A 24,312-nucleotide genomic window follows, 5' to 3' on the forward strand; every position below is an offset into this window, starting at 1 on the left:
GTTGCCGGTCCACTCCTGCATAAAGATTCCGTTGCTGGAGACTGGATTAGATCGGGTGCAGAATAGGTAAGTACAGTGATTTTTGCTTTACAGGTTTAGATAGATTAGGTTTAGAATGTGGCACAGAGCAGGATTAGCGTTAGTTAGGTTTTACCTGAACTTATCCTTTAACCACTTTAAGACCAGGCCTTTTTCTGACGTTTATTGTGTACAAGTAAAAATCAGTATTTTTTGCTAGAACCCCCAAACAATATATTATTTTTTAGCAGAGACCCTAAAGAATAAAATGGCGGTTGTTGCAATATTTTATGTCAGACTGTATTTGCGCAGCGGTCCTTTAAACGCAATGGTTTGGAAAAAATACACTTCAATTAATTAAAAAAAAAAAAAAATAGTAAAGTTAGCCCAATTTTTTTGTATAATGTGAAAGATTATGTTACGCCGAGCAAAAAGAACCCAACATGTCATGCTTTAAAATTGCGCACACTAGTGGAATGGAGACCAACTATGGTACTTATAAATCTCCATAGGCGATGCTTTAAAAATCTTTACAGGTTACCAGTTTAGAGTTACAGAAGAGGTTCTGCATTAGAATTATTGCTCTCGCTCTATCCATTATGGCAATACCTCACATGTGTGGTTTGAACACTGTTTACATAGGTGAGCACGACTGGAATGGGGCGCTTTAAATTTTTTTTATCATTTATTTATTTTTTACACTGTCCTTTTATTTATTTATTTATTTATTTATAATCACTTTTAGGCCCCGTTCACATAGGGGCGACGCTACTTCGCACCGCGACCTCCGAGGTCGCGGTGCGAGCAGCGCGCCGCGACCTCGGAGCGGCCGCCACGGACTTCATAACATTGAAGTCTATGGCGGTCGCCTCCTGGTCGCCCCAAAGAAGCTCAGGACCCTTTTTCTAAGTCGGAGCGACTTGTGTCGCTCCTATTAGAAAGGGCCTGCAGCTTCCCTATGGGAGGTGACCTACGGCGACCTGTGAGGCGACCAGGTCGCCTCACAGGTCACCTTAGTGTGAACGGGGACTCATTCCTTTTGCAGTGCAAGGAATGTAAACATCCCTCGTATTAGAAATAAGCATGACAAGTCCTCTTTGTTGAGAGATCTGGGGTCAAAAAAAAAAAAAAAAAAAAACAGGTCTCTAATTTACCCTTAAAAGCAAAATCATATATTTTATCCCGAGAACCAGAAGTGACGTTGGAGGTCACTCCGGTCCTCCAAGGGCAAAGAACCGAATGGGGGCTATCCTGCCCTCACTTGGCTTCCTGTCTAGCCATCAGCTGCATTGGATTGGTTCTGGGCTTACTGGCGGATCCGGTAAGCTTATAAACGAATAGGGGGGGGGGGGCTTTCTGCATAGCCATCAGACGCATTGGATTGGTTCTGGGCTTACTGGAGACTCCGGTAAGCTTATAAACGAATAGGGGGGGGGGCTTTCTGCATAGCCATCAGACGCATTGGATTGGTTCTGGGCTTACTGGAGACTCCGGTAAGCTTGTAAACTAGTGGGTGGGTGGGTGGGGGGGGGGCTTTCTGCATAGCCATCAGCCGCATCGGATTGGTTCTGGGCTTACCAGTGACTCAGATAAGCTCATAAACGAATGGGGGGGGGCACCTCTCCCGCTGCTTATAAAAGTGATCCCATGGCAAATCCGCCGCCGGGGTCACTTTTATCTGAAAGCTGGCAACCTAAAGAAAAAAAAACGCTATATGCTGCCAAAACTCTGGTATTTAATGTCAAAATCATGATGTACATTACCAGTTAGGCAGTCGGCATGTGGTTTATTCCATCAATACACAAGAAGGTGCTTCCAAACATGCAGTGAGTACCGCACTTTCATAGTGTAACCTAAAAACTACATACAAGTATACAAATAAAATACACATTTTTAAAATAAAGATTTGATAGAAATACAAAAGTTAAATAAAACCTCAGTGTTTCTTTTTAAACTTGTAAGGTTTCACAGAAGAAAAGTGCCCCAAAATTATACTTTCCCTTTAAAAGACATTACGTTTGATGAAATGCACAATAAAATTAAGAAAAATGTTCAAATCTGCTACAGGGTGCAGTGTAATAGATCTATTAACACTTGTCCAAAAGAAAGGAAAAACAAACAGGACTGCCCTGCACAGAGGTGCATTTTTCCTGGAGCCTTCTGCCAGGTCCTCAGAAACCACACAAGGGCGCACTCATTACCATCTGATTATATTATCAGACTGGTGACTGATGCTTGCAGTGGCTGTATTGCTTCTATAGCAGGCTGAGCAGTGTAGCCTGACAGGCCAGTGACAGCAGGGGAAAATGGCAGGCAGCTTTTCCTCAGCTGCACCCTGCTCCAGACATCCCATGCTGCCATTACTAGTCATGATCTCAGCAGGTCTCCTGTTTTTCACAGCCTTTGGGGAGAGGGGGGGGGGATATAGTCTGACCCCCCAGGCTCAGTTAGTGGCAAAGACCACTGAGGAATCTTGTAGCCTCTGACAGCTGGCTCCAGCCTGTCCACTGACTAACAGCATTTCCTGATCGCTACCCGTAAGGCAGCTCTGAACACAGATTCTTCTATTAAAGAAGCATTGTTCTGCTTGCAATCATATGCGACAGGAAAGAACGAGAGAGTGAGCCTTCTGAAAGTAAAGGTAAAGAAGAGGGCTTTACATTGTTAAGTATAAAGGCCCGTACACACGTACCGATCGTCGGCATACAAACGTCGGTGGACGAAGGATCTGCCGATTGTACGCGTGTTAGTATGGTGCCTCCGACAGATGTCTGCGCACAATCCGCGGACAAAAGTCTTTCGTGCAAACATGAAAATATTTGTATGCCGACACCAGAACGGACGATTGTTCGCCTGTCAGTACACAATTCGGCCGACAGACCGCAGATTTGCAAGACTGGGCATGCTCAGAAAATAGAAAACACAGGGAAAGTTAACCATTACATGACATCACTTCTGCAGTCGGCGGACAAAATTCTTGTGCTGTCCTTGTGCTGTCTTTGCACTTTTCAGCAGACACCGACATCCCGGGGAGAAAAGAGGAACATTTGTAAGCCGACCATCGGTACGTGTGTACGGGGCTTTAGTTGCAGAGTTTTTCTCTTTTTTTTTTCACTTTATAAAATAAAACAATTTTGCTCAGGTGAATTGCACCAATTCGTTTTTAACCACTTGCTGACCGCCCACAGTATATACACGTTTAACTTAAGGTTATTAATTTGAAGTTTAACCACTTTACCTCCGCCCACAGTAATATTACTGCGGCAGAGTGGCTCGTTATCGTCTGACGACGTAGTACTACGTCTTCAGACACTCCCCCTTCTGGGCGGCGCTTGCGCACCGCCGGAGGCTCGCTCCCGCTGTTTTCATTCACAGTGGGAGTCGGGCCAGGGGAGGAGCAGCGGCGATCGCCGCTGCTCTGCCCCGATCGCCGGGGATCTAGTGTGGAGATCCGCCCGCCTGTGTAAACACAAGCGGGCGGATCTCCATAGTGACAGGGAGTGACAGATCGGACTGTTCAGCATAGCTGGACATCCGATCTGTCCATGACTCACTCAGTCACCTCCCCCCCCCCCACACGTCAGTAAGCACCAGGCATACATTAACCCCTCCCTCTCCAATAAAATTAACCCCTTCCCTGCCAGTGTCATTTTTACAGTAACAGTGCATATATATATAGCACTGATTACTGCAGTAATGTCACTGGTACCCCCAAAAGTGTCAAAAATGTCAGTCAAGGGTCCAATCTGTCTGCCGCAATGTCGCAGTCCCGCAAAAAAAATCGCAGATCGCCGCCATTACGCGTTAAAAAAAAAAAACACCAAAAATGACAGAAATCTTTCCCTTTGTTAGTAAACGCAATAACTTTTGCGCAAACCAATCAAAATACGCTTATTGTGATTTTTTTTACCAAACATAGGTAGCAGAAAACAAATTTGCCAAAATTTTTTAAAAAAATTGGTTTTTACATCTTTTTTGGGGGGAATTTCATATAAAAAAATGTTAAAAATATTGTTATTTTTTCAAAATAAACGCTCTTTTTTTGTTTATAGCGCAAAAAGTAAAAATCGCACAGGTGATCAAATACCACCAAAAGAAAGCTCTGTTTGTGGGAAAAAAAGGACGTAAATTTCGTTTGGGTACGGCGTCGCACGACCGTGCAATTGCCAGTTGAAGTCGCACAGCGCCGAATCGCAAAAAGTGGCCTGGACGGAAGACAGCAAAATCCTCCGGTGGTAAAGTGGTTAATACCAGAATTATGACAGCAGCATAACCCTGCTATTTGCAAATGAAAATCACAAATAAATAAAAATTCATGTACAAATGAAAAATAAAACGTGACAATGCTAAACCTCAATCAAATTATATGTGCTTCAAAATACAGAATAATAAAAGAAATAGAGAACAATTCCAAAAGTATTGTGACAGTGTGTATATTTAATATATGGTTCCTGCGCTATCCTGGATTCTTCCAGCCACCCTAATGCTGCACCACAGGAACTGGCACTATGAAACAGTTTTGTAAGATATTGATAAGAGGGGTTGTGAAGCGCTTCGGGGTGTTACAAATGTATTAAAGTGCTTGTGCATAATAGTCCACCTCTAAAATCAATGGTTTGTGTATAAATACATACAATCCTGTTACATGTATTCCAAACTATATCTTGAAATGAAAAGAATTGTGACAATGTTAACCACTTTACCACCGGAGGATTTTGCTGTCTTACGTCCAGGCCATTTTTTGTGATTCGGCACTGTGCGACTTTAACTGACAATTGCGCGGTCATGCAACGCCGTACCCAAACAAAATGTATGTTCTTTGTTTCCCACAAACAGAGCTTTCTTTTGGTGGTATTTGATCACCTGTGCAATTTTTACTTTTTGCGCTATAAACAAAAAAAAGAGCGACAATTGTGCAAAAATAACAATATTTTTCACATTATTTATATGAAATTCCCCAAAAAAATGTAAAAATCAAAACTTTTTTAACTTTTTAGGCCAATTTGTTTTATGCTACATATGTTTGGTAAAAAAAATCGCAAAAAGTGTATTTTGATTGGTTTGCGCAAAAGTTATTGCGTTTACTAACTAAGGGAAAGATTTTTGTCATTTTTTTTTTAACGAGTAATGGCGGTGATCTGCGATTTTTTTTGCGGGACTGCGACATTGCGGCGGACAGATCGGACCCCTGACTGACATTTTTGACACTTTTGGGGTTACCAGTGACATTACTGCAGTAATCAGTGCTATATATATGCACTGTTACTGTAAAAATTACACTGGCAGGGAAGGAGTTAACTTTATTTGAGAAGGAGGGGTTAAGTGTGTCCCTAGGGGCGTGATTCTTACTGTGATTGGATGTGGCTTGTGGTGTAAGAACAAAGATCAACGGTCCTACATAGCAGAACCGTATGATCTCCATTCTTACACAGGGGAGACTGACAGGCGGCTTTGTTTACATTAGCCGCCTGCCTTTCTCCCGTTGTACTGGACAATCGCACGCGCGGGGGGGGGGGGTCCGTGAGCGAGCGGGAGCGGGAGCCAGCCTCCGGCGACGCGCGCTCGCTCCCAAAACCCTTACAGGCTAGCGACGTACGTCGCTTTGCCTGTGAGGGGCTGACCGCCGACGTAAATCGTCGTTAGGCAGTCGGCAAGTGGTTAATACCAGGATTATGATAGCAGTGTAACCCTATTTGCAAATTAAAATCACAAATGAATAAAAATTCATGTACAAATGAAAAATAAAACGTGACAATGCTAAACAGCAATCAAATTATATGTGCTTAATAATACAGAATAATAAAGGAAATAGAAATGAATTCCAAAAGTATTGTGACAGTGTTAAACAACAGCCCAATGTGATGTGCATGGTTGTTTAACATTGTCACAATACTTTTGGAATTCATTTCTATTTCCTTTATTATTCTGTGCACATATAATTTGATTGCTGTTTAGCATTGTTACGTTTTATTTTTCATTTGGACATGGATTTTTATTTATTTGTGATTTTCATTTGCAAATACTAATTTATTGTAAGCGCAGTAGACTCACAATTCTTCACCTTAACACTATTCCAAATCAGGTTTTTGGAACTCTAGTTGTTGTTACACCTTTACATTCTAAATCAGCGCACCCTTTTTCATTTATAACCCTGCTAACACTTTATTCTGTAGGCAATTCGGCATCTGATAAAACTTTTAGAGGCGGCGGGAGAGGTGTCCCCCTTTTTTGCCACCTTTCGGGCGTTTCCAGGTTTACCGGAGCCGTCGGCAAACTCAGAAGCGATCCAATCCGTCGGATGGATAGGCTGGAAGTCAAGTAAGGGCAAGATGGCTCTACTCAGCTATATGTCTTTAAAGGACTGGACCACTGCGCCCTCCGACGTCACCTCCAGTTCTCGGGCTTAGGCCCCTTTCACACAGGCGGACCGTTCAGATCCACCTGTTCGTTTTTTTGGCGGATCTGAACGGTCCCCCCATGCATTCCTATGGGGCATCGGATATCAGCGGAGACATGTCCGCTGACATCCGACCCGATCCGATCCCTCAAATCTGGACGGATGGAAACCCTATTTTCCATCCGTCCAGCGGATCAGATGGGATCGGATGAGAACAGACCGACGGTCCGTTCCCATCCGATTTTCCCCATAGAAATGCATGGGGAACTAACAGCTGTGTCTCCGCACACAGCGCGGAGACACGGTGTCATCCTCCTGCTCAGCGGGGGATCGGCGGCTCGATCCCCCGCTGAGAAAAACGGCATCCGATAGTGTGAAAGGAGCCTTAAAGAAATTTTTTTTTTTTTTTTTAACTCAAAGTGTTTTTTTTTTGCTTTTGCTTTCAAAGGTAAAGGAGAGATCTCTCAATAAAGAGGACCTGTCATGCTTTTTTCTATTACAAGGGATGTTTACATTCTTTGTAGTAGAAATAAAAGTGATCAAAAAAAGAAAAAAGAAATAAAGGGACAGTGTAAAAATAAAAAGTAAAATGAATAAGAAAAAAAAAATTGAAAGCACCCCATTCCTCCATGCTCACGTGCAGAAGCAAAAGCATCAGAGCATTGATTAACAGTGCAGACCCTGGGGGGGGTGGCCACCATGGCCACCAGGGATGGCAATCAGGGAGCCTGCCAGTGGTGCCCTCCCCATCAGTACTGCCCACCATTGTCATCTATCAGTGCTGCCCACCAGTGCCAATCATTGCCATCTATCAGTGCCACCCACCAGTGCCCATTATTGCCCACCAGTGCCATCTATCAGTGCCCATCAGTGCCGCCCATCAGTGCCACTTATCAGTGCCCATCAGTGCCACCTATCAGTGCCCACCAATGCTGCATATCAACGCTACCTACCAGTGCCCATCAGTGCTACATATTAGTGCCACCCTATCAGTGCCTCCTCATCAGTGCCTGCCAGTGCAGCCTCATCAGTGCTCATCAGTGCAGGAAAAAACGTATCTACTGTATATACAAAATTTTATAACATAAACAAAACTGTATTTATTTTTTTTCCAAACTTTTCGGTCTTTTTTTATTTGTGTACCAAAAAAGAAAAAACCTTGTGGTGATCAAATACCACCAAAAGAAAGCTCAATTTTTGGGAAAAAAATGACATAAGTTTGGTTTAGGTACAGTGTTGCAAAACCGCACAATTGTCATTCAAAATGCAACAGCGCTAAAAGCTGAAAATTGCCTGGGCAGGAAGGGGGTGTAACTGCAGTGTATTGAAGTGGTTAAATATCAACCTGCAGACAGCTATAATTTTGTAACTATGCTGAAAATACACATTTCTCCTCTTTGCAACCATAGCAGCAGTACTCTGTAGAGAGATCCCCAGAATGCACATGCTTATGGGACTCACTCATCACATTTACCTGAAGTCTGCACAAAGCTCCAAGTGAAGTTACTGACAAAACCTGTGATAGGGGGTCCCTAAAACAGGGTCCCTAAAACTGAGAAGGTGGATGCTTACAGTCAGCATCAGCCTGAGAAAGAACATGGCCAGACCTACATTAGATAAAGAACAGAAGGAAATAAAGATCTGCAACATGGCTTACTTACATCCTTATATATTGTTTAACCGGTGTTTTATTTATTTATTTATTTTTTAAAAATCTGTAGCTTTCTTCAAATAGAAATGCTAATCACATTCATTCCCACTAGAGGGCGCATACACAAAAAATGTATATGTATATGTCTACAGTCAAAGCAAGAAACCAGTTAACCACTTTACCACCGGAGGATTTTCCTGCTAAAAGACCAGGGGTTTTTTTGCGATTTTTTACTGCGTGACTTTAACGGACAATTGCGCGGTTGTGCGACGCTGTACCTAAACGAATTTCACGTCCTTTTTTTCCCACAAACAGAGCTTTCTTTTGGTGGTATTTGATCACCTGTGCGATTTTTTGATCACGCGCTATAAACAAAAAAAGAGCGTAATTTTTGCAAAAATAAAAATATTTTTCACTTTTTTTTATATAAAATCCCCCCCCAAAAAAATGTAAAAATCAAAATTTTTTAACATTTTCAGCCAATTTGTTTTACGCTACCTATGTTTGGTAAAAAAAATCGCAAAAAGCGTATTTTGATTGGTTTGCGCAAAAGTTATCGCGTTTACTAACAAAGGGAAAGATTTTTGTCATTTTTGGTGTTTTTTTTTTAACGAGTAATGGCGGCGATCTGCGATTTTTTTTGCGGTACTGCGACATTGCGGCGGACAGATCGGACCCTTGACTGACATTTTTGACACTTTTGGGGGTACCAGTGACATTACTGCAGTAATCAGTGCTATATATATGCACTGTTACTGCAAAAATGACACTGGCAGGGAAGGGGTTAACTGTATTGGACAGGGAGGGGTTAAGTGTGTCCTAGGGGCGTGCTTCTAACTGTAGTGGGACATTCCTATTGGTGTAAAAAAAAAAAAATCAACGGTTCTACATAGTAGAACCGTTTGATCTTCATTTTTACACAGGGAGAATGACAGGCGGCTTGTTTACATAAGCCGCTCTGTCTTTCTCCCGCTGTACCGGCGATCGTAGTGTGACCGGCGGACATCGGGTCCGCCAGTCACACTCCCGCACTCCTCCGTGAACGAGCCTCGGCGGGCGCGCGCCTCGGCGGGCGCGCGCTCGCCCGCTATTGGCTCTAGAAGGAGTGACAGGCGAGCGACGTAGACCTACGTCACTCTGCCTGGCCGGGGCCGACTGCCGCAGTGAATATACTGTGCGCAGTCGGCAAGTGGTTAAGAAAGAAAAATGTGACTTATAATAAAAAGAGAAGCGTTTTGTTTTTGGAAGAGCTGCTAAAACTGCTAGATAAGGCCAGTGATACCTTTTCCCTATCTCTGTTGCAAATGATGAGCATTTTACACAATTTAATTGGGTCTGCTACTCATGACATAACAAACCAAGGTTAGGTAATGGGGTTAGGGTTAGGGTTAAAGCAGATATGGTTAAAGCCAAATTAAAAGTTCAGTTTAACTCAAAGGAATGCATTCCAAGTGCATCAAATCAAAAGGTGTGCAAATTCTTACAGTTTGTTTCTTTAGAAAGCAGCCAAAGTGTGAGTAGAAAAGTCTGTCCCCTGCCAGCAAGTTACAGAACTCTTGCTATTACTATGTGGAAGCAGTGGTCTCCCTGCAGAGGTCTGACATCCTTCATTAAGTGACAGGTAGAGCTTTCCAATCAAGATTGCAGAGCTATAGGTCTGACTGACAGGGGGTGTCAGATTAGGGAGACCACTGTTTCTACACTCAAGGAGCAAGGGTCTATCTCTACAGCAAGCTGGAAAGAGCCAGGTTTTTTTTTTTTTTTTACTGAGGTTGTGGCTGTTTTCTACTAAAATTTAACTGTAATACTTTTTATCCCTGATTCAGAATGAAATGTTTATTTGAAAATAGTATCTAATATTTTATATAAGATCATTGTATAATACCAAACATAAATCTATTAACTTTTAAAACAAAATGGAAATAAAAGCAGCCAAAACCAGTTACACTCTCCTTTTACTGTCAGAGCAGACAGCGAGCCCATTAGAGGATCCTCCTAAGACAGTCACCTAGAAAACATTTTACACAAGTACAGTACAATTTAGGACATGCAGTGGCAGCTGGTGCTCCATCAGTTGGGGGGGGGGGGGATGGTGGGAGGCAGACGGACCCCCCCCCCCCAATCACTCCAGCCCATACCACCATATCCCCCCCGTGCCAGTTTACTTACATCCGCAGGATTGACAGGCAGCAGGGGCGGTGGCTTCCCCCTCAGTCTCCATGTTCCCTCTCGGCGGCCGTCTCCTCCCTCCTTAGGGTGCCTTCTCCTTTCGGCCAATCAGGAAACAGGTCTCAGGATCCGCTTCCTGATTGGTCGGGAGAAGAATCAGTGTGGCAATAGCGAATATTAATTTGCTATTGTCCCACAACTGGGTGGGCTCAGGGCACAGTGCTCTTTTTTTGAAGTCTATTAGAGCCTCTGGCTCTAATCACGTGCTTCAAAAAAAAAATCCCCTATTGGAATCCATGCATCTGACGCCCTGCATGTAGATTAGGGGGCCGGACGCATGGATAGGGGGGGCGGAGCCCGTGCACCCCTTATGGAGGGGCCGCCACCGAAAGCACATTTGTTTTGTGCTCTCAGCTTAATTAAGTTATTACGTACGAATGACTGGATCTGTACAATGTAAGAGATTTAATATACAGTAGTTGATTCTTTGATTACGCCTAAAACTTTATTTTAGGTATTGCTTATTTGGTGGATCCGGTATCAGCTGGTTTACACTAGTAAAAACAAAATGAAGGCATGGCTAAACAAATAAAGCATATTTTATTAAAATGTCTGGTTGTTTCATTTTCAGTACAAGTTCATTGCAGGTTTAAGGTGTTCATTTGTCTTACCAATTGTCTTGTTCACACCTGAGCGTTTTTCAGCTCGTAAACCGCTCATCTCTGAAGTCTCAAAACGCCCAACAAGAAAAATCCTATTCATTTCAATGGCCCCTGTTTACATATGAGCATTTTGTGGCCTGAAGCAAAATGCCTAAAGCTCAAAAAAAGTACATGAGCTACTTTTTTGGCAGATTACAGGTTTTTGTTAGATGTCAATGCCTTCCTCCAAACACCTGCAAAAAACGCCTGAAAAACGCCCGACAAAACACCTGAAAACGATACGCTTGGAGCCTTATTGTTTGCAGTGTGATTTCAATAAGCGATCAGAAATATATTTGTTTTGAACAGTAATTCCCAAACTACGGCCCTGCAGCTGCTGCAGAACTACACATCCCATGAGGCATTTTAAAACTCTGACATTGACATACATGACTAGGTATGATGGGAATTGTAGTTCCTGAACAACTGGAGGGCCATAGTTTGGGAATCCCTGGTTTAGAATAATTACAAATTAATCAGGATGCGCTCTTGCAAACAAACAAAAATGTAGAAAGGATAGAGTCACCGGTGATGCCTTACTAGCAACAAATCAATGATGGGACATGCTCACTGACTTAATCTTACAGTGTACAAAACTAGGTTCAGAATGCCTGATATTCACAACTCTAAAAACCACCTTGTTGTTACCTAACTAAATATCCTAATGCCTAATCCAGGGCCAACACAAAATTATAAACTTATTTAAAAATGTCAAATTTTTGGGGAATTTTTTTGTAAAAATGTTTTTATTGTTCAAATATTTTTATTGAAAGAAACAAAAAGTTTCAGTACAAAGGTACAGGTATCAGTGCGAGAGGTATGTATATATATATATATATATATATATATATATATTTATATATATATATATATATATATATATATATATATATATATATATATATATATACATATATAAATATATATATATATATATATATATATATATAAATATATATATATATATATATATATATATATATATATATGTATATATATATTTATATATATATGTATATATATATATATATATGTATATATGTATATATATATTTGCTATATATATATATATATATATAGCAAGTACAATATAACAAAAGCTAGAGCATGGAGAAGACCATGCAGGGTCAAAAACTAAGGGTACACTTAGCAAACAACAAGGGAGGATAATCCTCCACAAAGCTACACAACGGCAGGCTGAAATTCTAGGTGTAAGCAACTTATCAACAGCCAGGGTAAAAAACAAAGATGGGGGGATAGGGAGGAGTGCATTTACATAGGGCTGCAAACCATGCCCAAATAATAACAGAGGCAGCAGTTTGTCACCCCAACGGGGGGGGGGGGACAATACCAAAGAGCACAAGCGTTGTAAATATTAGTTTCCACTTAACGAACACATGTGGACAAAGAAACATTTTATTTGACATAGTCTCTCTACTGGACTTATAAGTTTTATCATCCCAAAGAAAAATCTCCCACTCTTCACAATCGCGGCTTATTCATGTCATCCATTTTCGGCAGCACCTATATTTCTAAGCAACTGTTTTCAAGCACAAACCACACGAAGAGCAAAATTAGAACCAAAATATCTATTGAGTACCTTGAGAATTCATTGAGAATGGCTACTACATCCATCCAACCAGATATTGATGCGTTAATTTATCAAAAACAATTTCAAATATCGCACTGGTTTTATGTTGCCCTCTTTTACTTTTATAACAAAAAAAATTACAAAAAAGTTACGTTTTATTACTCAGATAGGTACATTATCTACATCAGTAATCTTTCACTTGTGATCTGCCCGACTTTTCTGCTCATCCTTATTGTTGGTGTATTTAATGTGTGGCCCAAGACAATTCCTCTTCTTCCAATGTGGCCCAAGAAGGTTAAAAGGTTGGACATCTCTTTTCTAATGCTAACTAGTAATACCCATCAGTGTTTTTTAGTTTACTTACAGTGGGGGCTTTCCTTGGCTCCAATCTTCAACAGTGTCCGAGCAATGGGTACATTGTTTGTCATGATAGCAATATCCAAGGGAGTCAATCCTTCACTGTTGGGAGTATTAAGGTCCAGTTCCTCAGCTGTATACTGGTAGATAAGGATCTGGACAGCCTCAAGGTCCTGCTGCTCCACTGCCTCAAACATGGCTTCATTGCACTGGAAGTTCTGTCAGGAAAAAAAAAAAAAAAAAAATGTTATCTAAGGCAAATCCCTTTGCTAAAGAAAATGTACATAAAAAGGTTCCTTTAAATCCCAACTATGGAAAAAAAACATTCTCAGCTGTGTGAAGTTTTTATTGACATCTGTGTACATTTTTGGGAATATTCTATTTGCTTCTGGTGTGATTACTGGAGCTGAAGACAGGAAAAACATATCCAATTGGGACACGGGCAGCATTAACAACCTGGAAAAAGTTCTAATCCCCCGTATCCAAACCTAACATTGCCTGGAGTTGGGCCTGATAAGACTATATTGTGTGTATTAAATTAAACTTGTAACTAATCAAAACAATTTTATGTGAGCAAAGTATGAAAAAGTAGATGTTACCATCATTTAAAATCATGTGTCAAAATAATTAGGGCACCCAGAGTAGTTATATGCAAATCTGAACCTTTCCTGTAGTCCAACAAGGCCATGCTCCAAGTGATATTCAAATCTCCTTATTATTCCTTTATTGCAATAGTGATAGGAATATAGAACACCTACTGGTAGCAGTGTGGTCCAAAGAACCTGAAGGGTGCAATCCCAGTGAACAACAACAGGTGTCTGCCAGCAGTCAGCAGGTCCCAGGGATTAGTCTCCATCTAATTCTGGCCTATGGGAGAGTATTTAGCCTCCTCAGGAGTCTCACAGTGCCTCTGTGTTGTTCTTGTGTGCATATTTATGCGGTATCTGCTGCTCTTTAAAGAAAGATGTACAGCCAAAGCTCGTCTGACTGTACTTCTCCTGTGGATCAGAGGAGTGCAGTTCGTTCTGCACTCCAGTGACCAGTTTTCAGCTGACAACTCTGTCGGCTGATGTCACAGAGCCAGTCCAGGCTAGGAAAAGATGGCAACTATACAGTCGGGATCCACCCAGAAGCCTGTATCTGCATCTGGTTCAGCTTTTCAGTGAACTGCTGAGAGCCTGAGCCAGCTGCTCCTTCCCCCTCCCCAGCCCAGCATGGGGGGGAGGGGGGATTGGTGGGGCAAAGCAGACAGCGGTGACTGACAGTCACCAGCTCTCTGCTCACAGAGTAATGAGAACCAAGCGATCAGGGGTCTTTGATCACTCAGTTCTCAGTCTTAGAGAGGGACAGATGCAGCATCCATCTAGGTATGATTTTTGAAAAAAAAAAAAAACTTCTCTTTTAAACCCATCATGGTCTTGAACTTTCTACCTGTACCCACTACCCCTTGATCCTGATATTTCCTGTATCTGCATTCTGGCTCCCATTCCTGACCTGTCTTGTTCCCTGTTATTCTGTTCTCTCACCTGTCACTCCTCTACCAGATTTCCCTTATATGCTGTATATAGTTAGTTTGCACTTTCTCACGTGTGTTGACTGGGGTTGGCATAGATTGCTGTGTTTCAAGTTAAATACCATTGACATTCATAATCATTGGCACTGTTTTACTCATCCTGGTCATACACATATAGATTTTTTCTAAAACAGTTGCCTCCGTCCATGCTACAAAGCGTGGACAGGTGAGTCCCCACTGTGGATTTTGTATTTTGACAGCTGGCCAAAATACTCAAACACTGGCTGCATTTGATTGGGCGCAGGCACTGTTAAGATGTCAATTCTCCACCCAGATCCTTTGAATTAAGCGAGGGATGTAGGGCGGGAGGCAACTGACAGGGCCATCCACTGAGCAAATGTTGGATGGTTTCTTCTGGAACTGACCAAAATTTATTTTGTGTATGGCTAGCTTTAGATTTGGTCCAGTTTCCTTTGTGTAGCTCTAAATATCTGGTACCCTTGCACTGTGAGAAACCAGCATTTGGTGTTCTAGCATAACACTAAAGCCATAATGACTAGATTGTTTATACGGAGGATTTAACTGCTGTTTGCTTGTTTACTTGGGATGTTATGGGACCTTGTATCAAGATGCATCCAAACCATGTTTTAAATCTATGGTGCCCAACCTGCAGCCCTTTGATGTTTGAAGTGCAACCCTTGGGCCCCTGAAGTCTGTATATGGAGCACTTATTTGTAAAGGGGCCCTTAGTAGTAAAGTTTAGTGCTTTCATGCAACATGTCCCTAGTCTCTGACTGTCACTTATAGCATGCCTCCAGTCTCCGATCACTCCTGAACAACAATCTCTGACCATTTCCTCTAGCAAGTTTTCAGTCTCTGACAGTTTTCTGTAGCATTATATGTAATAAAAACAAACTCAATTACAAAAAAGTTGGGACACTGTACAAATTGTGAGTAAAAAAGGAATGGACTAATTTATAAATCTCATAAACTTATATTTCATTCACAATATAATATAGATAACATATCAAATGTTGAAAGTGAGACATTTTGAAATGTCATGCCAAATATTGGCTCATTTTGGATTTCATGAGAGCTACACATTCCAAAAAAGTTGGGACAGGTAGCAATGAGGCCGGAAAAGTTAAATGTACATATAAGGAACAGCTGGAGGAACAATTTGCAACTTATTCGGTCAATTGGCAACATGATTGGGTATAAAAAGAGCCTCTCAGAGTGGCAGTGTCCCTCAGAAGTCAAGATGGGCAGAGGATCACCAATTCCCCCAATGCTGGGGCGAAAAATAGTGGAGCAATATCAGAAAGGGGTTTCTCAGAGAAAAATTGCAAAGAGTTTGAAGTTATCATCATCTACAGTGCATAATATCATCCAAAGATTCAGAAAATCTGGAAAAATCCCTGTGCTTAAAGGTCAAGGCCGAAAAACCATATTGGATGCCCGTGATCTTCGGGCCCTTAGACGGCACTGCATCACATACAGGAATGCTACTGTAATGGGAATCCCAACATGGGCTCAGGAATACTTCCAGAAAACATTGTCGGTGAACACAATCCACCGTGCCATTCGCCGTTGCCATCTAAAACTCTACAGGCCAAAAAAGAAGCCAAATCTAAACATGATCCAGAAGCGCAGGCGTTTTCTCTGGGCCAAGGCTCATTTAAAATGGACTGGGGCAAAGTTGAAAACTGTTCTGTGGTCAGACGAATCAAAATTTGAAGTTCTTTTTGGGAAACTGGGACGCCATGTCATCCGGACTAAAGAGGACAAGGACAACCCAAGTTGTTCTCAGCACTCAGTTCAGAAGCCTGGTATGGGGTTGCATGAGTGCGTGTGGCATGGGCAGCTTACACATCTGGAAAGGCACCATCAATGCTGAAAGGTATATTCAAGTTTTAGAACAACATATGCTCCCATCCAGATGTTGTCTCTTGCAGGGAAGACCTTGCATTTTCCAACATGACAATGCCAGACCACATACTGCATCAATTACAACATCATGGCTGCGTAGAAGAAGAGTCCGGGTACTGAAATGGCCAGCCTGCAGTCCAGATCTTTCACCCATAGAAAAATATGGCGCATCATAAAGAGGAAGATGTAACAAAGAAGACCTAAGACAGTTGAGCAACTAAAAACCTGTATTAGACAAGAATGGGACAACATTCCTATTCCCAAACTTGGGCAACTTGTCTCCTCAGTCCCCAGACATTTGCAGACTGTTATAAAATGAAGAGGGGATGCCACACAGTGGTAAACATGGCCTTGTCCCAACTTTTTTGAGATGTGTTGATGCCATAAAATTTAAAATCATTTTATTTTTCCCTTAAAATGATACATTTTCTCAGTTTAAACATTTGATATGTCATCCATGTTGTATTCTGAATAAAATATTTAAATTTGAAACTTCCACATCATTGCATTCTGTTTTTATTCACAATTTGTACAGTGTCCCAACTTTTTTGGAATCGGCTTTGTACCATATGTGGCTTTTTGAAGACAGATTGCTGTTCTGCCTGTGTACTGAATGATCAGCGAGTGCCGGCAGACATCGGGTCCATGGTACCCACTAATCAGTTCCTGCTGTGTAGAATCAGCGCACTCGCGCCCTCTATATACGTGATCCTGCGCAGTATGGCCGCCCTGTAGCAGTAAAACTGCTAAAGGACGCTCAGCAAGTGGTTAAAGATACTGTGTGGTTGATATATTAAAGGCAAATAGACTGTACACTTTGCAAAGTGCAGTTGCTCTAGAGCTTAGTGTAACGGATCCCCAAGTACTTCTGTCTTAGGTCTCCCGAATCCCACGTGATGCAGTGACTATGGACCCCAAACATCAGCCTAAGCTCGATGAAGGGTAAAACCAAGACTCTTTATTCAACAACTCACTTCCAATATATACAGTCTTAGGTGCTTGATTACATCATGCAAATGTATTGTATAGAGAACATAATTAACATACCTGGCCATCTGGACAGAAATAGGTGAATGACATTGCAGGCTCAGACAGGATTAGCATTATCATAATTCACTCAACAAACAACAAGCCCAAAACATAGCCGAATACGCATTCCTAGAAGTGTGAACACACACCACCTCTAAACAGATGTCAATTCACATCCCCCCAGTATACCATAGCTGAGTCTTATGTCCTTAGCATCTGTTTAGTCTCTCCTTGTGTGAAGTCCTTGTTTGTAGGCAGCTTAGGCCTAGAGTCTGTGTCACTTGGGGTGACAGGGACTTGAATTTAAAGTAACAGCACTCCCAGGGTCCCCCATCATGCACCCCCACATAGAGCCGCGCTCCCCTATAAGCCAGGGCCTGTAGTCAGTGGGCAGGAGGCTGGCCTCCACACTCCTCCAGTAGCCCGTGGCAAACGTCCCAGCGAATGGGCGTTCGTCACACTTAGTAAATTAGGTAAAGCTTCACTTTGCAAAGAATACCGATTCACATGTAAGGAATAAAAAAAAGGATTTTTGCTTGCACATGATTAGATGGTAGAAGTCAACAGAGCTTCTGTTAATTCTCCTCCAGGCAGAGGAGAGTGACTGTCCAGCTGGATCGGCGGCAGGATCAGCTTCCACTAGCCACCAGGGAAAAGTGCCTGGACCCACATATTGACTCCCAGGAAAAGACACCATTAGCCACAAGGCCAATATAAGGGACTCCCAGAAATACAATCCACTAGCCACCAGGCTCAAGTGTGTCTCTAGTGAAAAATCACAGGAAGCTAATATCAAGTTACCCCAGTAATAACGGCTACGGTGCATCCCTGCCTGACAGATGTCAGTACCATACAGGGACCCCTAGTGGATACTGCAATTCCCATTTGATACAAGTGGCGCTATGCCCTAGTGAAATTGGACCCTGTGATATCTAAGTGATCCTCACAAGTGACCACCCAAGCCAACAACAGGCCAGCGGATAAGCAACCCCTAGATCCCTGTTCCACCCGTACTGGCATCCATACACCACACCATATCTGTTAAGCCTCTAGACCCCCTCAATTTATCCTACAAAGCCAACACCAGCACCAGGATCTTGCTGCAATCTAAGGGGGTGCAGTGGGGGAATGAGCGCCATCTCTCAGCTCCAGCACTACAAGAAAATTTGGTGATACCTTGACAAAGGCTAAAAATTTCCTACAGCCGAAATGCGTCGAAACCGTCTGTTCACATTCCCTCCGGATGTCTTCACGGTTTAAACAACGGAATCACCTGTTCTATTCAAGTAAAATGTGAATCTAGCGGTACACCGCTATTGTTTTTGTTACAAGTTCAACAAACACTGTTTGATTTTGTTTTATTTATGTATAACAAATATAATCTGTTTTAAAACAATCTTTTGCCTACACAATCCCAACTTTTTTGGTTTGAGGAACCAATATAATCTTGTTCTATTATTTAGGGATGACGGCAACCACCCATACTTTAAGTAGTCCCATAGATTACCCCCAATCTGTTTATTTACTAAGCTATTAAGCAAATGCACCTGCAAAGTGCAACTGCACTTTGCAAAATGCACAGCCTATTTGCCTTTAGTAAATCAACCCCTGTACGTCTCCCTGCACTTTGCATCCATATAGCACAGCAGGGATAACCGTGTTACAGAACTACGTACATTTTAAAAAAAATATTTTATGATATTAAGAATTGATTATGCAGGTGTTTATGCAGTGTAGTTAAATGTTTAGCTGATGTATGTTTTTGCAATTTATCATCATCAATAAGTAAACCTCTCTTATTCTAGCCACAGTACATTTAATAGTAAATCATATTGTGCCTCTGCACTCAAAGGAAATCCTCCCTAGTTTTTATTATTGGCTAGTCTGGAATAGTAATGGCTTACCACTGCACTGGGAAAGCACTTAGCAATGAAATATGGTAACATTAGTGCAGCAAATATACTCAATACATTCCTTAGCAGCAGGTCCACTATGAAAAGAAAATATTAAGGCAGCTCATAAATATTGAAATGTATTCCATCTATCACTTGTAATGAGGAGAAGCACAGAAGAAAGACAACACAAGCTCATAATAAAAAAAAAAAATATATATATATATTTCTTCTGAAAATCTTTCAGTTTACAAAACATTTAACCACTTTACGACTGCTCACAGTAATATTACTGCGGCAGAGTGGCTCGTTATCGTCTGACGACGTAGTACTACGTCGTCAGACACTCCCCCTTCTGGGCGGCGCTTGCGCGCCGCCGGAGGCTCGCTCCCGCTGTTTTCATTCACAGCGGGAGTCGGGCCAGGGGAGGAGCAGCGGCGATCGCCGCTGCTCTTACCCGATCGTCGGGGATCGAGTCTGGAGATCCGCCCGCTGTGTGTAAACACAGCGGGCGGATCTCCATAGTGACAGGGAGTGACAGATCGGACTGTTCAGCATAGCTGGACATCCGATCTGCCCATGATAACTCAGTCACCTCCCCCCCCCACACGTCAGTAAGCACCAGGCATACATTAACCCCTCCCTCTCCAATAAAATTAACCCCTTCCCTGCCAGTGTCATTTTTACAGTAACAGTGCATATATATAGCACTGATTACTGCAGTAATGTCACTGGTACCCCCAAAAGTGTCAAAAATGTCAGTCAAGGGTCCGATCTGTCCGCCGCAATGTCGCAGTCCCGCAAAAAAAATCGCAGATCGCCGCCATTACGCGTTAAAAAAAAACACCAAAAATGACAGAAATCTTTCCCTTTGTTAGTAAACGCAATAACTTTTGCGCAAACCAATCAAAATACGCTTATTGCGATTTTTTTTACCAAACATAGGTAGCAGAAAACAAATTGGCCAAAAATTTTTAAAAAAATTGGTTTTTACATCTTTTTTGGGGGGAATTTCATATAAAAAAATGTTAAAAATATTGTTATTTTTTCAAAATAAACGCTCTTTTTTTGTTTATAGCGCAAAAAGTAAAAATCGCACAGGTGATCAAATACCACCAAAAGAAAGCTCTGTTTGTGGGAAAAAAAGGACGTAAATTTAGTTTGGGTACGGCGTCGCATGACCGTGCAATTGTCAGTTGAAGTCGCACAGCGCCGAATCGCAAAAAGTGGCCTGGACGGAAGACAGCAAAATCCTCCGGTGGTAAAGTGGTTAAAGATATGCAATTTGGACATGTTTTTAACCGGCATCAAGTAATATCCGGAAAATTACAGATAATTGTTACTAATTAGAAATTCAAAGGTTGGTTCGGAGGATGCTGATATGTTGGTGAAACTCACCTTCTACCTGCAAGCTACTGGTTATGTTTTTTTTTTTTTTTTTTTACAGGTACTTATATAGCACCATCAATTCAAGCACCACTTTACAATATACATATACAGTATATATACTGCATATATATATATATATATATATATATATATATATATATATATATATATATATATATATATCTATCTATATATATATATATATAGATATATATCTATCTATCTATATATATATATCTATATATCTATATATCTATATATACATATATCTATATCTATATATATATATATATATATATATATATATATATATACATACATATATATATATATATATATATATATATATATATATATATATATATATATATATATATATATATATATATATTGTACATTCACATAAATCCCTGCACTCAAAGAGCTTACAAAGAGCTTACAATCTAAGGTCCCTAACTCACATTCATACATACTGGGGCCAATTTGGACAGGATCCATCCAATTAACCCACCAGCATGACTTTGGAGCGTGGGAGGAAACCTATGCATGCACAGGGAGAACATGCAAACTCCAGACAGGTAGTGCCGTGGTTGAGATTTGAACCAGCGATCCTAGTGCTGCCCAGACTTATCATTACACACACTGCAGCAATTTTTAGTCCAGTGGAAAGCAAAAACAATGGGCTACTATGACTGGTAATCCCTGATAGGTAAGACTGCACAATAAAAACAATTAAATAGTGGATATTTCTTCATTATACTGCAGGAATATGAACAAATGAGAACCTGCCTGTATAGGAAACGTTTCATGGTAGAATATGCAGCTACTACTGCTAAACACCTTCTTAAACATGGGAGTTTTTTTATTTATCTTAAAACCTATTCTTCAGTAGTTCAGTGAGGGACACAAGGCTATAGTATTTTACGCATGGGTATAGCTTGCACCTCTAGATGTTTAGACACCAGGAAAAGCAAAAGGACACAGCTACATCCACTGGCTATACCACTGCTTGTGCAACACAATCACAGAAGAAGCAAGCATAGATTGAGCATATGGAATATGGAAGACAACCTTCCTGGGAACATCCTACCTGTGTCAGCAGACCAATAGGTCAATAAGTATTTCTCAAATAATCTACTGGAGGAAAGGATTTAACATAAATTACAAAATCGTATTTTATGCCAGTTTAACACTGTGCATTGTTACTTACGATGCAACACTCTTTTTGCCCACAACATGGCAGCATTCAGCACTTTGCCTCTCCTTAGCTTAAAAACAAGTACAGAGCATTCTGGGAGAAGTAGCCTGAAAGCAGGACTTTCTACACAATAAAGCTGAAGTCACAACCACAAAGCCCACAAGCACCAGCCATGGAGAAAGACATTATAAAAGGATAAGCCTGGGAAGGGAGTTGGGGGAGAGATGTGCCAACTGGAAGGAGTGTGCATGTGTGACTTGTCTGAGTTGTGCTGTCTGGACCTGGCTGGGTAAAGCTGTATTCAACAGAGCTGCTAACGAGCCAAGGAGCAGACTGCTGTGCCCAGGGCTTCTTGTCTTAGAGAATAGGTGCAGGAACTCCTCCTTTCTGGGTCACCCCTTGAATCCGCCCCCTACCCACCTCAGAGCACCATTCCTTGGGTCCACCCCTTACCCACCTCCTAGTACCACCCCTTTTTAGAGTATAAAGAACCAAGTATTATTTTGTGGTGCTAAGTATTTTGTATGTGAGCGGGAATCAGAGGGCCTGAGTCAGAGGTGGTGGAACTGAGTTCCACCAAGTTCCAGCTGAAAAAAAGCCAATGTTGAGCCGAAGAGGCCGTTATGAGGAGATTCATCAGTATCCGAAGCCACTGTGAGGGGTGCATGCACCCAGACCGCCAAAACCACATTGCCATTTAAGGAGCCACCCTCCGCATGACAACTTGCATTCTTTCCAGACTGCCGCAGAAGAACTAGGTGAGAGGGTCACTGATCCACACTTTACTACTACTACTTATTTAAATTTGTTTTGTTGCCTAGTAGGGTTGGTTGGGCTATAGTCACTTCCGAACACTGTTACTTTGATCAGAGCTAAGAACATTGCTGCCATAAATGGCAGTAAGCTGCCACCCTTTTTACACTAAATCTGTCCTTGACTGCTGAACTGAATTAACACTTTTCTTTCTGCTTAACCAGTTCTGGCCAGGAAGGATTTGCCCCCTTAATGACTAGGCCATTTTTTGCGATTCGGCACTGCGCTATTTTAACGGAAAATTGCGACGTTGTACCCAAATAAAATTGTTGTCCTTTTTTCCCACAAATAGAGCTTTCTTTTGGCGGTATTTTGCAATTTTTATTTTTTGCTCTATAAACAAAAAAAGAGCAACAATTCTGAAAAAAAATGTTTTAACATTCTGCTATATAACATTCCCAAAAAAAAAAAATTTAAATCACATTTTTTCATCCTTTTAGGCCAATTTGTATTCTGCTACATATTTTTGGTAAAAAAAAATCGCAATAAACGTATTTTGATTGGTTTGCGCAAAAGTTATCGCGTTTACAAACTTGGGGAAAGATTTATGTCATTTTTATTTATTTATTTTTACTAGTAATGGCATCGATCTGCGATTTTTAGGGGGACTGCGACAATGTGGAGGACAGTTCGGACCCCAACTGACCTTTTTGACACTTTTGGGGGACCAGTAATCAGTGCTAAAAATATGCACTGTTACTGTAATAATGATACTGGCAGGGAAGGGGTTAACCTAGTGGATGATCAAAGAGTTAAATGAGAGCTTAGGGGAGTGTTTACTAACTGTGGGGGAAGGGGTTTGGGAAATGACCATAGAGACCTATGATCCTATATAGAAGGATCACAGGCGCTCTGTGATCATTTCAGAGAGAAGAATGGTCAGCTGTGTTTACAACAGCTGACCGTTCTTCTCTCTCAGCGAAGAGTGATCGCGGGTAGCTGGCGACAATTGCGGCCGCTGGCCCTGTGCTTTGGCATCCGCGCTGCCTGGTGGGAGGGGGAGCGCGGCACCACACGCGGGACCGACGTGGTAATTCGTGCAGTAGTTCGTGCAGCAAAACTTTGTGCAGTAAAACTGCGGCGAGCAGTCAGCATGTGGTTAACAAACTCTTTGCTTCAACAGCATTTACCTTTGCTTAGCCAACTTATAGGGGCATTAATACTTACCAAGCTCAACCCTTCTTTATGGAACTTTCAGATAAACTTCACATCTTAAAGTGAACTTTTTTGTTGACTCCATACCTTAAAGCAACATCACTCTGTTCTGCACGGCAATGTAAAGAGCCCCAACTTAGCCAGAAGAAGCTATATCCAAGGACTATTTAGAGCCAAGGGTCTGTCTGGTAGCAGCACTGGTGTACAGGGATTTGCTAGACTTTCAGGCCTAAGCCTAGACTCTTACAACTGAGAGCTCCTAAGTGAACTAGCCTGTCATCTTGGTAGCCATCTGAAGTCACTTGGCGCATTATCCCCTAGTCAGAGAGCTATTGATTATGCTCTTGGTACTGCAGTTCATATTTACCCTGAATTTAAAGGTATTTGTGTTGTTACTGCCTTGACTCCTTGTGTGTTAAAGTGGTTGTAAACCCACTTTGGTGACATTTACCTATAGGTAAGCCTATATTAAGGCTTACCTATAGGTGCTGTAAATATCTCCTAAACATG

General features: G+C 41.6%; 1 protein-coding gene across 1 annotated transcript in view; it reads right to left on the reverse strand.

Annotated features, from left to right (window-relative positions):
- ANKFN1 (ankyrin repeat and fibronectin type III domain containing 1) overlaps positions 1-24,312 on the reverse strand; it is a 556,552-nt gene that overhangs the window by 521,628 nt on the left and 10,612 nt on the right. Inside the window, exon 2 of the mRNA XM_082271748.1 lies at positions 12,892-13,102. Within this exon, the coding sequence (XP_082127874.1) occupies positions 12,892-13,102 (211 nt within the window). The remainder of the gene's footprint in view (positions 1-12,891; positions 13,103-24,312) is intronic.

Source organism: Pelophylax lessonae (assembly GCF_965119305.1).
Source record: "Pelophylax lessonae genome assembly, chromosome: 11".
NCBI lineage: Eukaryota > Metazoa > Chordata > Amphibia > Anura > Ranidae > Pelophylax > Pelophylax lessonae.